The 16,071-nt window shown below is 40.5% G+C and overlaps 2 protein-coding genes across 7 annotated transcripts in view; one reads left to right on the top strand and one right to left on the bottom strand.

The window, feature by feature from the left end:
• Positions 1-1,070: 1,070 nt before the first annotated feature.
• Positions 1,071-4,020, top strand: SEC61G (SEC61 translocon subunit gamma). 4 transcript variants are annotated; one of them, XM_066557126.1, is made up of 4 exons: positions 1,071-1,162; positions 1,859-1,958; positions 2,926-3,028; positions 3,870-4,020. In XM_066557126.1, the coding sequence occupies exons 2-4, from the start codon at positions 1,865-1,867 to the stop codon at positions 3,877-3,879; spliced, it is 207 nt and encodes a 68-aa protein (XP_066413223.1). In that variant the 5' UTR covers positions 1,071-1,162; positions 1,859-1,864; the 3' UTR covers positions 3,880-4,020. The 4 variants fall into 4 exon arrangements, with proteins under 4 accessions (XP_066413223.1, XP_066413225.1, XP_066413224.1 ...); XM_066557128.1 differs by lacking the exon at positions 1,071-1,162 and adding an exon at positions 1,361-1,771; XM_066557127.1 differs by lacking the exon at positions 1,071-1,162 and adding an exon at positions 1,361-1,775.
• Positions 4,021-5,247: 1,227 nt separating this feature from the next.
• Positions 5,248-16,071, bottom strand: part of TPK1 (thiamin pyrophosphokinase 1) — a 303,717-nt gene continuing 292,893 nt past the window's right edge. For all 3 annotated transcript variants that reach the window (XM_066557120.1, XM_066557121.1, XM_066557124.1), the window contains one exon: positions 5,248-5,531. In XM_066557120.1, the coding sequence (XP_066413217.1) occupies positions 5,413-5,531 (119 nt within the window). In that variant the 3' untranslated portion in view covers positions 5,248-5,412. The remainder of the gene's footprint in view (positions 5,532-16,071) is intronic.

Raw genomic sequence — 16,071 nt, 5'->3', positions numbered from 1 at the left:
TTTTGTGCACACTGAGATTCAACAGGGAGTTGAGATCAGCAAAGCATTCGCTAAACTGGCTGCAGAGGCCCCACAGTCTGATGAATAATTAATAAACTTTGGAGGCTTAATATAAACTCAAAGGTGGAGTCAACTCAGAATAGAGCTCTAGAGGAAAATCAATAACATCAAAAACAAAGTAAGTATAAAAACAGTAAATCCATTTTGTCTTTGTTCTTCCTTTATCTGTTACAAACTGAAGCAGCAGGGAAGCGCTCCCTTCAGGCACTGACGGCCTCTTTCCCCCTCAGGCAAGGAATTGTCCTATGCTACACCCGTGGAGCTGAAGTGTACCGAGCTTTCCCAACTTTGGGCACTGCACACTTCTCTATGCAGGAAAAATCCCGTGTTTTCAAAGGTGATGAACTCCCTTAGTTGACAGTGGCTCCAGCGTTCCTGAAAACCAAGTTTTACACTGGGGGGGGGGGGGGGGGGTTGGTTGGTTGTGGGGTTTTTGTTTTGTTTTTATTGCCTTTTTTTTGGCCATCTTTTCACCGAAGAGCATTTGTTACAGGCATATCCAGAGAATCAATTAGGCTGGAAAATACCTTTGATATCATGGAGTCCAACCTATGCCCTAACACCACCTTGACAACTATTCTATGGCACTGAGTGCCATATCCAGTCTTTCCTTAAACATCTCCAGGGACAGCGACCTCACCAGTTCCCTGGGCAGCCCATTCCAATATCTAATCACTCTTTCTATGAGGAAATTCCTCCTAACGTCCAACCTAAACCTCCGTGGCCCAGCTTGAGACTACTCCTCTCATCCTTGTCGCTGTTTGCCTGGGAGAATAGTGACACCTTCTTCCCTTTATTTCCCGCTAGGACGCCCCGGGATCCCAAGGCTCCAAGGGCACGGGAAGCAGACGCGCTGCCAGAAGTCGCAGAGGCGCTGCCAGAAGTTGCAGAGGCGCTGCGGGGGCGGACCGGCCCTCCCCGCTGTGCCCGCCCCGCCGGCGAGGCGGGAGGAGCGACAGCCCCCGGAAACCGGAAAGGAGGAAAAAAAATCCAAGTGAAACTCCGCCCCCAAAACCCTTCAATTTCCACCCAAAACCCGCCCCGCCCGCCGCGGTGACGTCACGCGCTCCGCCGCTCAGTGCGACGTGTCCCTCGGCCTGCGGTGAGGGCGGTTCGGGGGGCCCGGGTGTTCCCCGGCCCGGGGAGACGGGGATCAGGGCTGGGAAGCGAGGATTGGGATAGGGCCAGGGATGGGGGATTGCCGGGACTGCGGCAGGCAGGGGGACGTCGGGCGGAGCGAGGGGGAAGGGGGTCGCTGGGACGCGAGAGGGGCCGGCATCACACCGGGAGCCTTCTACCAGCTCCTACCAGGGGGTCCGTAAGGATTAGTGGGAGCAGATCCCGCCGGTGGTGTCCTGTGTGCCGTGGTAATGCTGGCACACGCCTGCTCTGAGGATACGGCTCGGGCACAGCGCTCTCTCTCCGTGCTCACCAGCCCTCGGTAGCTTTTGGCGTGGAGATCCCCTCAAACCGGCGGCTTTTGTCTATTTAGACCTCTCAGAAACACGGCATAGGGCGTGAGCTGAAAGCCCAGCTGTGATGGGGCTGTTTTCCTCTTCTGGGCTGAAAGGCACAATTTTCCATATTTTTTTCTTTAGCAGTCAGAAATAGGCCCTCATGTTTATTTACTGAAACAGTGTCTTCATTTCCTGCAAAGTGGAAGTATCTTAGGTTGGAATGTAACACTTACCTTAAGCCTTTTACAAATTTTGTAGGTAACTGTTACTAATGTAATGAAAAAGTCTGATTTTCAGTGTACGTGTGGAACCATCAATGCTAAATGTGTATGTCTTTGCAGGCAATCATGGATCAGGTAATGCAATTTGTGGAACCCAGCCGTCAGTTTGTGAAAGATTCCATACGACTTGTTAAGAGATGCACCAAGCCTGACAGGAAAGGTAAAGCACACAATAAACCAGAACACAATCCTTATTTTGTCTTGTATCTTAGCATGTGTCTTTCCATACGTCACATCTGTTGATTTGTTTGCTGTGGATGTTTCTCAGCTGCCACTGTGAGATTTAAACTTGAGCTTTAGTTGTCTAAATGTCAGTGTGTTTAAGGTTCTGGCTATTGTAAACACATGTATGTAGGTGTGTAAGTGGTGCTAAAATTCACTTTAGGAGAGAGGTTAAGTAGCTGAAATTCAGTGCTCCACAGTTGTCAGTCATTGCCTGATTGCGACAGGAACAATTTTGTTGCTGGGAGTAGGGAAGAGGAGGTTTTGGACTAGAAAGGCCCCAGAGAGAAGCTATAACTAAAACCAGAATACAGCTAGTCCTCTGAAAGTTACAGTGCTTTATTTACATGCTCAGAGTGAGCAGGTCTGGGACTTAAGTTTGCTATTGAGATCCATAAGGAACTTAATTCCTTGTCAGATTGGCAGGGTTTCTGAGGGGCTGTTGACCTTTGTTAATTTCATGGTTGCTGTCCTAAAGTAATTGAAAATATCCCAAGTATTCGATTTTTGTGGGGTCTTAGAGTGCTGTCCTCCTGTGACAGACATAAATACAGATTTTCTATTTTTGATGCTGTATTAAAGGTTACTTTCAGTGCTTGTAGGGATGTAAAGAAAACATAATGGGATAAAGGTTCTGTGAATCGTCATAGTGGGTATTTTTGATTCTGCTTATGTAAAAAAAGATTGCGATTAGCCATTCTTTGTGGAAATCTCCATCTTCTCTCTGAAAATCTCATCTGTCTTCTAAAAAAGTGGATTTGTTTCTCAGCATCTGTGCAGACTTTGAAGTGTTTCCAGTATTAACATAGTCCTGTAAAGAGAGATCTCTCCTTTGGTCTCTGCAGTGCACATATGTATGCCATACATGAGACATCCTAACAAATTTTCTTTTTGTTATTTTGCAGAGTTCCAGAAGATTGCCATGGCAACAGCAATAGGCTTTGCAATAATGGGATTTATTGGTTTCTTTGTCAAATTGATCCATATCCCCATCAACAATATAATTGTGTAAGTGAATATGGCCTTCAGTTTCACTAAATTTTTACGTCCTCAGTTTTAAACGGAGGACATTAGTGAGCCCTGCGGGACCCATGTTGTTTTTGTGTGTGCATTTCACATGTTAGTGTAATATGACAAGTATTACTTGATTCAAAGGACTTTATGAACAATGTTAATGAACTTTATGTTAATTCAGTATGCTGCAAAGTATTAGAACCACTGTTCTCAGTTTTTTTCTGACTATTCTGCTTCAAAACTGAACGTTAGATATTTTGATTTCCAGTTCCTCAGTGTATGTTTGACCACAGAACATTTACCTCATTTGGATCTTAAATGCTCTTACTATTTCCACTTTATAGCCTGGGTATCCAAAGTAAATGAATAATGGATGGTAAGGTAAAGAAAACTGAGTGGGTATGCTGTAGGAAGAGAGGGCACAGAACAAGGTTGGCCTTGTTTCATTTACCTAGTGCTAGATATGTTTGAAATGTTGTTTTAGGTGTAACTGCATCCTGTAAAATCCCTTTTGGAATGAATATTACATCATGAAGAATTTGAACTTCAGGTTGACTGGCCCCATGGTAGTGACATACTAACAGTACCATATTCTCCAGAGCTAATGTCATCCCCTCTCCAGCACTGGAAGAGGTTAAAGACCATTCTGTGTCTGTAATATGTGACTCCCTTATAAGTGTAAGAGTGGTCATCTAGGCAAGGAGTGTTTGAAAATGGGAGATAAGCTGTAATGGTTGTCCTAACAAGGCAGTGGTGGGAGGATAAGTAAGACTTTAGGTGGGATCACTTGATCACACTTAATTAGTTGAAACGGATTCCTTTGTTCTCTCAACAGAGGTGGCTGAATATTCATCATGAAGAAGACAGTTGTGACACCTGCTGCAGTGATTTCACAGCTTTAATTTGTTTGATATTAAACAAGCTCAGTTTGCGTTTTCAAACGTTGTTGTCATCTTACTACTTTTTTTAAAGTGTATGTGATCATACCTCTCTGCAGGCTTGCTTCTTTTTTTTTGGTAATAGTAGTTGTGTGCTTTACTTGTTTTGTTACTTCTTTTAACCATAGTAGAATCATTCAAGTGGGAAGGAAGCTTGGACAATCTCTAGTCCAATGTCCTGCTTGAAGCTGGGTCGGTGTTGCATTCTAAGGTTGCCTAAGCTGTATGACCCCTCTTCAGGGGCTGTTTACAAAGCAGTAAATCAAGCTTTGGAACAGCATTGCTCTAGCAAAAGCAGACTGCAAGAAAACAGCCTTTCTTTCAAGTGGTGTAAAAGTGTATGGGAATTCCTGTCAGTCATTTCTGGAATCACCATCATTATCATTAATTCCTTTCTGCATTTGGAGGTCATGCTACTAGGTTGTAGTATGTACTTGACAGGAAAAAAATCTCATGTCAAACAAAGAAATTGCATTGCCAGTCCTTATTCTGATGGCATAATTAAAAAACCCAAACATAATTGATTACTGAGATATACCATTTGAGGATAATCTAGTTGTCAGAGACATTAAGCAGTCCTTCAGCAAATCCACAACTTGCTCACACCATTGGATAGGATATATACCCATTTTGGATCATGTTCTGTACATAGAATTGTATTGGCCCCCTGCATGTTGACCTGGAAGTTTTTATTATTTTATATTATTGCATATTTTGATTTTAAGAACTAAGCCTGCAAAAACTCTGGTAGATGCAATCCTCTTCCTCCTCAGATTGAGATTAAGACATTTAATTCACTTAAAAATCTTATTATAAGCATTTAGTATTTGCAGAAGGTACAACAGTACTTCTGTTACAGACTTTAAAAGCACTTAATGCTGGGACATCTGATACTGGTACTGCAGCAAAACTGAAGCTTCTTCAGTACACTAACTTGCTTCCTAAGTAGAAAAATTCAATTATTATTCTTGAGAAATCTTCACCAGCACCTACCTATGTAACAAACCAGGACAGAAAAATGAGATTGGTAATCTTGGTGCTATCACCTTGTGATACAGTTTTACTATGTGCAACTGGATACTGTATTTCCTTTTGGCAGGACAGGAATAATAGTTGAGTATTGGAATAAAATACTTTGTAAAAGTAGCCTGAACTAACCAGATAAGCAGCAGCAGTTTCTTTACATTCATTTCGGTTTGTGGTTGTACTGAATGGCTGCTCATGCATCTTCTGATTAAGTAGATTTACCAGAATGAAGTACTCTATAACAGCAAGTAATTTTGATTCAGTCTCAAGTGACTTTTATTTCATACTTGTTTTTCATTCAATACACAAAATCAGTGCCTGCTTATATCTTGCAGCAGCTTTAGTGTCTTAATTCAGTGAAATTTTGTAGTAATTTGAGTCGTGTCAGATCAGAAAAGGCAGCTGTAGCTGATCTTAGCTCTTGATAGCCATTGTCCACAGCAAAGGTTTGTCCGTCTCGATGGTCACGATCCCGGAGTTGTCATAGGTGTTGGAAGTACTGACCAGTGTTCCAAACTTCAGCACCTGGTTAGCTGTGAAAAGTAAGGAAAAGACTGAGTGGTTCTCTACAACAATAAAACGACATCAGTGCATTGATTTGAAAGACCACTGCTCCCACAAAGAACAAAAAAGTAGCTAAATAAATTCAAACTGGATAAACATTACCTAGTTAGAAGGCTTGTATGAGATTTTTCAATGACCCTAAGAGGCAATAAATTAATCCCCATATTAACAGTTTGAGTTTACACCAGGTTATTACAAAAGCAGTGTGTTGGATAATCCTCAGGGTTTCACATCTGGAAATTTGTATTTCATTTGAATCAGTTCAAATACTAGTGCTAGAAAATGTAAAACAAAGACAATCTTACTGTAGTTCCAAACTTGGGATTTGCTTTAGCTCAGCAACAAGCCTATAATCTTTTAAAACATGAACAGTTCTAAACAAAGGCCAGCAGTGAAAAGTGATATTTAGCAACTTTGAGTTAAGGGACTTGAATCTTTTCTTCTATTGCGTGTGAGGTAGGTGTTTGTGTACATTAGAAATAACAAATAGCAAACCATACAGTTTTAAGTTCTGCCCTTCATTTCTTCCCTTTTGAGATAGCATTGTTTGCATGTTGCAAACATATCAACTTCCTCAAAGGCACTCTAGAATTACTCAGTTCTGTGGTAGTCCTTGCTCATAGGAAGGTTCAGAGTAAGAACTCTAATACTATCCTTTGATTTAGCTTGTAAAACAAGCCAAATTATAGCTCTTTCCCACTGGCAGCTCAGAAAAACATTTCCAGGTAGGATACAATGATAGCTGCAGATGGGGAGGATTGTTCTGGAAGATCAGCAAGTCTGTGTGATCTATCAGAATTGCCAAATAGTGCATTGGTACCAAAGTAAAAATCCTCTGGATTTGCTATTAAGTGACCAAATGCAAAGGAGGATCTCCCTGTGGTCAAAAGGAGTGCAAAACAACTTAGTATGCTCTATTTTGTGATTTGCACAGGAGACACATTTTCCAGTGCTGGATATGAATGCTGGCTGTAGTAAACTTGGGTGTAGTGCATTACTACAATGCATGCACTGTCTGGCCCTTGCTGGAAGCTGCACAGGAGGAACTGATCTTGCCAGACTCTACTGCTTTAAAAGGAAGGACGTTCAGACAAAAGCCAGGATATATAGTTCAGTGTCTCTTTGCCAAATCTGTGCTTGCTCTACTTATTCCTGCTCCTACACTTGTTACAAGCTTGAAGTGAACTGAAAAGGAGGTTTCAGCTGCTAGCTGAATTTGTTGGCATGAGAGTAACACCCAAGTTTCACTACTGCAAATGGAAGAATCCTGCCATTTCAAGTTCAGGAGCGGGGAGCATAACTGCTATGCAGTGCAGAAATCCAGCAAAGAGAAAAGAAAAAAAAACCCCATACTACTGTATTATATCAATTGTGTACCTAAAATAAAGGTGCTAGATTCCATCAAGATTCTTTTGGACACACAACAGTACCAGGCAGGCTCCTAGACAGATGCCAGGATGGATGAGTTTTGTTGTTTGCCTTTGGAAGACACAGCAGAGGCCACAGGGGCTGTGTCTTGCCAGAAAACACAAATTTCCCAATTTGTAGGTAAACAAGTCATTTAGTGCTGAGGTAACACATGGGTAGAGTTCCCTGAGCATAAATACTCCCAAAATACTGTGTTAAGTGCTGTGGTCAAGCTATGAGTGTTTCCAGTCAGTTTTAAGTAGGAAAGAAGCTTAAATACTTTAAAACATTTACTGACACACAAATTATCTTCTTTTGGTTATTATATATTGAAACTTGAAGGGGGTGGGGAGGAAGAACTTTTTTGATGAACTGCTGTATAAACCCACTCATTTAGTATCATTTATTGCTTCTTGCTCAAGACTCAGAATAATACTCAATGTTTCGCAGCTTTGCATATAAAATAATGGCTCTGCGGAAGGCAAGAATTAACAACAACATGGCAGCTTAATGAAACTAAATCTAAAGCCATATTTCTTAGTGCATAAAATGAAGTGAAAATGAGAGCCTTTTTTCCCTTTCAATAGAAAATTCTAGCCCACTAGATGGAGCCTTTTATCTTTATCAGGTTTTCTGCTGGGCAAGGATCATAGTGTGAAATGGTGAAATGAAAAAAAAATGCAAAAACTGTTAAACAGTACTGCTGATTCACGTGGCCAACTGCTGATCAAATGGACCAATTCCAAGCACTTGGTTTCACACTAGCCAACATTTCAACTAACATAATTAAAAATGTATGTTTTCCATTCAATAAATGAACAGTAATTAATGTAAAAACCTAGTTTTGAGCTGGTAAAGGAAATAAGAGGATGTGCAAACCTACTGCTGCTAGGCAAACTTCTGCTGTGTCATGCATTCTGATGGAAGTTTACAAGGTCAGAGAAGTGGTAAGTTTTATTAGTTCACACCTGATCCATTCCCTTTTTTTAAAATGAATTTCAGTTTTATTTGTAAGTCCTACCAAGAACTTACGTCTTGGGGGAAAAACCCCAACCTATTACAACACTCATTTTCACTACAATGCTTACTTTTCAAGAAACAGATTCTGAAGAAAACCCCCTTTTTATTTTTTACTATTTAGTAAATAGTTTTGCTATAATTGGGTACCAAAACCAATTTTAATAAAAGATTCCACACTGCGATTAAAAAAAAAATCTAAAACTCAAAACCCCTGGAAATTCTATAATTTTCCAATTAAAAGCAATCTTACTTTGGATCACTGAAAGCTTTCTTTTTGACCAATAGTAGTCTCTTTAAAATCTTGATTTTGTTAAACCCATAAGTGATTAACTGAAATACCTCTCACCATTAGAAGTTTTGTTTAGTGCTTTGGTTCCAAGCAAACTGAGTTTACTGATAATGGATTGTTGATGAGAAAAATACCCAGCTTCTCCACTGTAGTTATACCATTTTTCCATTACTCTCCATTTACCAAGTCAGCGAGGACTCCCAATATTAAAAGCAAATGCTGTTCCTGCCTTTTTATGGAGGGGGAGGAAAAAAATCCCACCAATATCCCACCCACCCCCCATCCCACCCCCCCAAACTCCCCACCTAACAAAATCTACCATGAGACAGTTTTTTATGGTGTGCCTTATGTTCTTACCAGTAACAAATTTCTGTCTGATGACTTGCAGCATACCACTTATTCAGACCTAAACATGGGTATGGAGAGGACTGACTTTGATGGGGTAGTGGAGGAATGTTTCTCTAGCAGTTTTTGTTTTGTTTAGATGGTGTTTCAATCTGCCAGGGTTTGAGGATGTTGGACATAATTTAAAAGAAGAAAACTGAGGGCACATAGGTGAGCTTCCCAAAGGAGCATAATCACAAAGATCATTACTTCTTAGACATCTGTTTTGCTGACCATATTACATGACAGAAGAGATCTCAGTAACCACAAGACTGGCAATTTCCACTATTTTATTGCTCTTACTCTGATAATTAAAAAAAAGTATACAAATCCTAGGATGCTATATGAAAAAATTTAATTTCAGAAGTAAAATTTTGAAAATTCATTAATCTTATGGATGTAAGAACAACATCTGAAAATGATAACAGAATGCACCCTATATTAAGGTAATTAAGTTACAGAAATAATCAAAAACCCGAAACCTAAACATTTATTTTAAAATCTCATCCCATTTATACTTCTACCCACAGTGGGGAGTTATTTTTGAGTGGCTGGTACTGAAAATCAGTTATCTTTGAGTGGCTGGTACATAAGTCTTGCTTGTAATCTTTGTGCTGCTGGCTTTCAGCCTGGAAACTGAGAAATAGTGTGGCCTAATTATAGCTAGATTGGAGGTCATCATGTCAAGTGCTGCAAAAATACTCTCAATATCAGGTAATTCCTCTTAATGAATGTATTCATGATCTAGTAGACTGATAAACATAATTTCTATGTTCCATTGTATTATTTAGGACACTTAAAGTTTAGTGCAGAAAAGAGAGCTTATCTATCTAAAAAAAAAAAATCAAGGTTTCATGTGCATCTTAGAAGGTGAACTTAAGCAGTGCTTGAGGGAGGCAGAGAAAAATTTCATCCTAAACTTGTCATATATGGCAAAACCAAATCATGACAGGGTCTCACTACTGTCACCACAAATGGCTAAGGACCAAAGACTATCATGTTAAGCATGTTCCACATGGACACTGTGATACTTATGCTATGCTGCCTTTTCTCAACTGTGTCTCAATTACTTCCTGAGATATGTAAAGTCCCACCTTGCTGGTTTCCACCACTGAAAATAGAAACAAGGAAAGGAATACAAGCAGATTGCCACCGCCGGCATGAATGTGGGGAATATTAAAATTATTAATTATTAATTAAAAGCTGTATTATAGTGAATGTAATACTCTTCCTCCTAGGCAAATGCTGCATCAAAATGATAGAAAATTAAGATCAATAAGCTGAAACACAAGCTAAAGTGAAATATTGAATCACCATTTTGTATCCTATTACAGTTTATCTGGAGAGGATTTCCCTGAAGTTCTGTTAGGAGCAAAAATCTGCATTTAAATGGAGATACATTAGTAATGCATGAGCTAGTACTTTGCAGGTCACCCTGTGTCTGCAGAACAGCAGCATTAATTTTGCTATTTACCAATAAAAATCCCAAGTAGATTGTAGACTGATCTTCCTTTCATTCCTCCTAGGTTTACACTTGTGGTTAGCCTGATTTCACTGGAGTTAATTTTGATTTACACTGATGGATACAAAGGAAAAATTGGGTGCTTGATCTCTGTGCAGTGGGAACTGCGAAACTGGAAGTTGCAAATAACAGTAATTTACAGTAAAACATGAACTATTTTCAATAGTGATACAACAGAAGTACCATAAAGGCTTGCTGAGTCTGCTGGGAGGGGCTGACTAGCCTGGTAGTCAGATTCCCTCAGGGCCAAAGGGAGTTTGGAATAAACAGAAACTGCATTGGGCATTTTTTATAACTATTGTAACTTTGGGTACCTGGTTTTGTGGCACAGAACAATGGTTTTATAATCTCAGTGCATTCATACAAGCAGACTTATGAAAGGGTTGAGAGGATATGGGAGGAAGGGGGGCCAGCAGGCAGGGCCAGGTGGCTTTTCCACCAGTTCAGGTGCTGGCAAAGACTCTTGGCCAGGGCTCTGCAGCACAGGCTGCTTGGCCTCACACTGGGGGGATTTTAGGAGGCTACAACAAAAGTTTAAAGGCTGTCAAAACTTCACAATTTCATTTAAAAAATATATAAACAGAACCGTGTGTTCTACCCTGGATAGAAACCACCCATGTTGAGAGAGCCTTCAGAAATGCAAATGAATGTCAGAAGTTTTCAAATTTATTTCCAGCACACTTTTTTTTTTCCCACATATTTTTTCCAGCTTTGTAATAATGGTGGTACTGCAAGAATAGCTCAAAGTCTTCCTGTCACATCACCCGCTTGATGGCAATTAAAAATGATTAGCTGATAAAAATGATGCTAAGAAAGACTGCTTTCTACACTAAGGTCTCTACTGCTACTACTGGTTCACCAAGATCAACAAGAATCATTAACTGTATGGAGTTTCTACAGCTATTAGCAGGATTTTAGCACTACCAGCAAGATATGCTTCTGATTTTTGTTTGGTCAAAATCACATTAGCATCTTAACTTAATTAAAGGGGCCTGGAAAGTTAAACAAGGAAACTCTACATACTGTTTTCAGTAGTGCCTTTCTAGTCTAGATGTTATAAAGTTGTAACAGGAGTGATCTAGCAAAACCATAAAGTAAGTCAGAGTAATAGCTGTCTGGAAGACTGTTTCACTAAGCTAAAGGCAAAGCCAGACTACAAAGTGATTTTTAGAATTGAGTTTAGCCAGTAAGAAGTAGGGTGTTTACTTAATTTTTGATGCTTTCCACTAAGTTTGTATGTTTCTCAAACTGCTAACAACTCTGAGGTGCTGTACAGGTGACAGGTACTATTAATAATAGTGTTAGAGCACTGAAGAAACAGCTGCAGAAATAAAATGTAGCTTCAGTTTGACAGTCCCTGCTGTAGAGATTTTGCATATAAGCTAGACAAAATAACTTGTTGCTATTTCGGTCTGTCTCTACTTAATGTTGTGAGATAAAGAACACTATTCTCATGAGAAAAAGGGCAAGAGTAACACTGAGATGCATCAGCTAATGAATTGTCTTACTGCTAACTTGTCCATAAGACACCTCATAGCACATATCATCCTATTACATTGTCATCTTTAGAGGCATTACTTCGTCACACAAAGCTGAGGATGGCAATCTGGTGCAACAATGAAACCTGAGATTAGCTCAAAACAATGGTGTTCTGTCACAGCATTTAGGTCTGAAGCTCTGGTTTGACATGACAGCAAAGTACCTAAAAATACTTGCTATTTTGAAAGCTGCTACACTGTCAAGTTGATATGATGCATGTAAAGTGAAATCTACTGAATTGGTTAGACAAAGATATCCAAATGATCCTAGCAATTGACCACAGACAGTGCTGCAGAAAGGAGTGAAATTCTCCCTACATTTCTCATGACTGGGCTGTTGGAGACAGGGAGGAGAGATGGGAAGAGGAAGGAGAAGGAATCTTCCTCACCCAAATCTCAGGTCTAGGTGACTACACCCATGTACTCAGGCTTTGAATAACATAGCACCAGAAAAGTGTTTCAGCACAAGTTTTTCAGGACTGACCAAGATCAACAATTCACCTCTAGCTACAGTAATTTTCCAGCATTTCATATACAAATTAAAAAAAAACGCTCTCTCACAAACCCCTACAATCCTTCAACAGGTTTTAAAGTGTGATATTAGTTATGAACAGAACACAATGTTAATTATTTTTCTCTTCTATTCTTTGGGCTCCTGCTAAATCCCATCACATTTAGATTACTATATTTGCAAGAAGAAGCAGCAAAAGAGGATTTTAAAACATTCATAATACAAATTTTTTAGCTTCTGTATGCATACAATTGTTCCCATCATTTGCAAAAATGTGCAGACACAATGATTATTTCTGTATCAATCAAACTAGGCCTGTAGGTGAAATATTGGTATATGGATATTTGCTCAGTAAATACCTACACATGTTGGGTGAAATGGGGTTCTCATTCAATCACTCCACGGAGGAGAACAGCAGCAATGTCATAAATATTTCACAACAGTCTTGGCCAACTGCTTATATCACCTACCCCTGTGTAGGACGAGTCCCCAGCAGCAAGTCTCCCAAGAATTTAGCACTTCTCTGCTTTCTGTGATGGGAATATGATTTTCCTAAGGGAATTGATCTAAAGCCAGTTCCTTAGCCAGCCCTGAAAAACAAATTTAAGCAGGCTGTCTTCTTATTGCTGCTGCCAGCACTAGCTCAGCACCATATCCAGAGTCCTGTTCTGCTGCACACATTGCTCCATCACTGGGCTTCAGTGTCAAAATTAAATTAAATATGATTTGACAAAGCTCTCTAAAATCTCAGTTCTTAACTCCAACATGCAAAGTTACAATGGCAAAGATCAAAGTAGACCTTCTGAACTCTGGGAGGGTATATTGGGTTTGCATGGCCAGATTTTGGTAGCAGGAGGCTACAGGGGTGACTTCACTGTGAGAAGCTGCTGGAAGCTTCCTCCATGTCCAACAGAGCCAACTCCAGCCAGCTCCAGAACAGATGCACTGCTGGCCAAGGCTGAGCCAACCAGAAATTATGGTAACACCTCTGTAACAAAAGATTTGAGACAGGTTAAAAAAAAGTTATTGCACATAGATATAATTGTGGTCAGAGAGGAATGAGAATGTGTGAGAGGAACAACTTCACAGACAACAAGGTCAGTGAAGAACAAGAGGCAGGAGGTACTTCAGGTGCCATATCTGAGATTCTCCTGCAGGCTGTGGTGCAGACCATGGGGAGGCAGCTGTGCCCCTGCAATCCATGGAGGTCCCTGGATATACAGAGATCCATCTGCAGCTTGTGGATGAGTCCCAGGCTGGAGTAGGTAGATGATCAAAACAGGCTGTGAACCTGGGGTAAGCCCATGCAGGAGCAGGCACCTGGAAGGGATCTGTGGAGCCATGGAGAGGGGAGCCCATGCTGGAGCAGGTATCCTGGTAAGGCTTGTGACCCTCTCGGGCGCCCATGCCCAAGGACATGCTCTGGAGCAGCAAGTCCTTGAAGGACTGCAACCTGTGGACAGGGACCCAGGCTAGGGAAGTTTGTGAAGAACTGTAGCCTGTGGGATGGATTCCTGGAGAAGTTAGCAGAGGAATGTCTCTGTGGGAAGGACTCCATTCTGGAGCAGGAGAAGGACTCCTCTACCTCAGCACTGGCAGAAACAACTTGTGATGAACCAACCATAACCATCATTCCCTGTCTCCCCGTGCTGCTAGTGAGGATGAGGTAGAGCCTGAGCAGGAGGGAGGAGTTGGGAGGAAACAGTGTTTTTACAATTTATTTCTCAATATCCTGCTCTGATTTTATTACTAAAAAAAATCAGTGCATATTACTATATTACTTGGGGATATTATTGGGGATATTACTAAATTAATATCCCCAAGTTCAGTCTGTTTTGCTCATGACAGTAATCAGTGAGTGTTATCTCCTGGTCCTTATAAATGAACCTTTCACTATATTTTCTCTCCCCTGTCCAGTTTTGGATGGGAGTAATAGAAAGGCTTTAGTGGGCACATAGCATCCAGCCAGGGTCAACCCACCACAGAGGGGTTCAACACATTGCATATTTAAACCCTTCCCCTGCCAAGTCCAGCTCCCACCAGAACTGACCTCGTTCACAGCTGCTCCATTCAGACTCCTGGGTGGCTCCCAGGAGCCCCATACCCTCTTGACCACCAAGAGTTACTTGCTCCAAGACCTCAGGCAAGCTGCCAGACCAGAGAGACTACTGAACTGTGCCAGAATGGTGGATCTTGTGCTCAAAGAGCTCCTCTGACCACAGGGAAGCAAACAGCTGCCTTCACCTCTGAGCAATGGTCAAGGTGCAAAAAAAGATACATGCCCTGCCACACTGAATCCCAGGACAGCTGTTTGCATTATGGCTTGCCCAGGGCAAGGGCATCGCCAGGCTTCAAAGCAAGCTGCAGCCCCTCTGAGCTGCTAGCACAAATAACAAACTTCAACCAAATTAAATCCCTGACAAACAATTTTATTATGCAAGCTTTAACAGCGAATGGCACCATTTCCTAGCAGAGTTTTATGTAAATATGGTATTATATTTACACAAAAAATGAAGAGAACAAACTGGAATATTCATCCTTATGCACAAAAGGCACCCTTAATAAAGCAGCTGTGCTTTTGTCTGAAATATTTCTCTGGAAGGGGGTAATTATTATTTAAAAAAACCCACACTGATCTGCTCCTGACAGCTCACAAGGTACATGTTAATCTACTTGCTCTCCCTGACAGCTGATCTATTCTAGGCACACATAACTAACTAATAAAGAGTATTATACTTCTGATAGAAAAGTAATTCCATTTATCTTTACCCTTCCTAGCAGCAGTGCTTCCTCTCAGTGTTGGGGAGGGATGCTGTATGAGGTTTCTAAAATGTGGTTATTTTCACCCCTACTATTGCTGTATAGTATATTCTAAGCATATATCTAAGTATAATTCTAAGTATATTCTATACTTAGAATTTTAGATTGCTCCGCTTTTTTGAGAAAAAAACAATTCAACACATATAGCATCACCCTGAGGATGAAGCAAAAGCAATTATTTCTGTTACAAAATGTCCCCCTAGATCTGCATGTGAACAACTAAGCTTTTTGATTTTTCATTTTATTACTTTGCCTTTCTGTTAACAAATAATTAACATGATTACTAACACCCTATGTACCTCTAATGTCTATACAATTTCAATTACAAAGCCATTACTGCTGCTTATTAATTCTATTCCATTTATCTTCAAACTGGCATCTTAAACTTAAAACATTTGTTGACATTCATGGAACTGCAGCTCCTCCAAACTTGCTCATTGGAGTCCAGCACCATTTATGTGTTGCAACCCTTGAGACAGAACATGTGATTCGACAGGAGACTGCAAGCTATACTGTTTATAGCTCAGAGGCACTCAATTGGATTAGATGGCTCTCCATGTCCTCCAAAAAATAAAGGATTGCTTTTGAAACAGTGCTGCCCATTGCATCTTTCAATCTCCCTTCTTTCTAAGCTTTAAAGACAGCTTTTCAGAAAAAAAATCCAACGAAAATGTAACTTATGACACAGCCCAGCCTATTTTAGCTAGTATTACCCACTTCTTCCACTTCACCCACCATTAGATCCCTTTGCTTCAGGAAGGCCATGGGAGGGGTATCTGCCATGTATATGAATTAGTAAGTCATTGCATATGGCTCATTTAATGTTCCTGGCTGTTTGCTTTTACAGTGGCTTTTTTCGTGGATGCAAGGTTAAAATTTGTTACTGATGCTGCTGAATACAAACAGCACCTATATAATGTTTGTCCCAAAATGAAAAAAGATATTTGTCATTAGAGGCAAATCCTAAGTCATTGACTGTCAAAAACTTCATTCAAGTGGAAAACTTGCTACTGAGAAT

This window comes from Molothrus aeneus, chromosome 1, assembly GCF_037042795.1.
Source record: "Molothrus aeneus isolate 106 chromosome 1, BPBGC_Maene_1.0, whole genome shotgun sequence".
NCBI lineage: Eukaryota > Metazoa > Chordata > Aves > Passeriformes > Icteridae > Molothrus > Molothrus aeneus.
The sequence above is the reverse complement of the archived record's forward strand: the minus strand, read 5'-3'. Positions and strand labels throughout refer to the sequence as shown.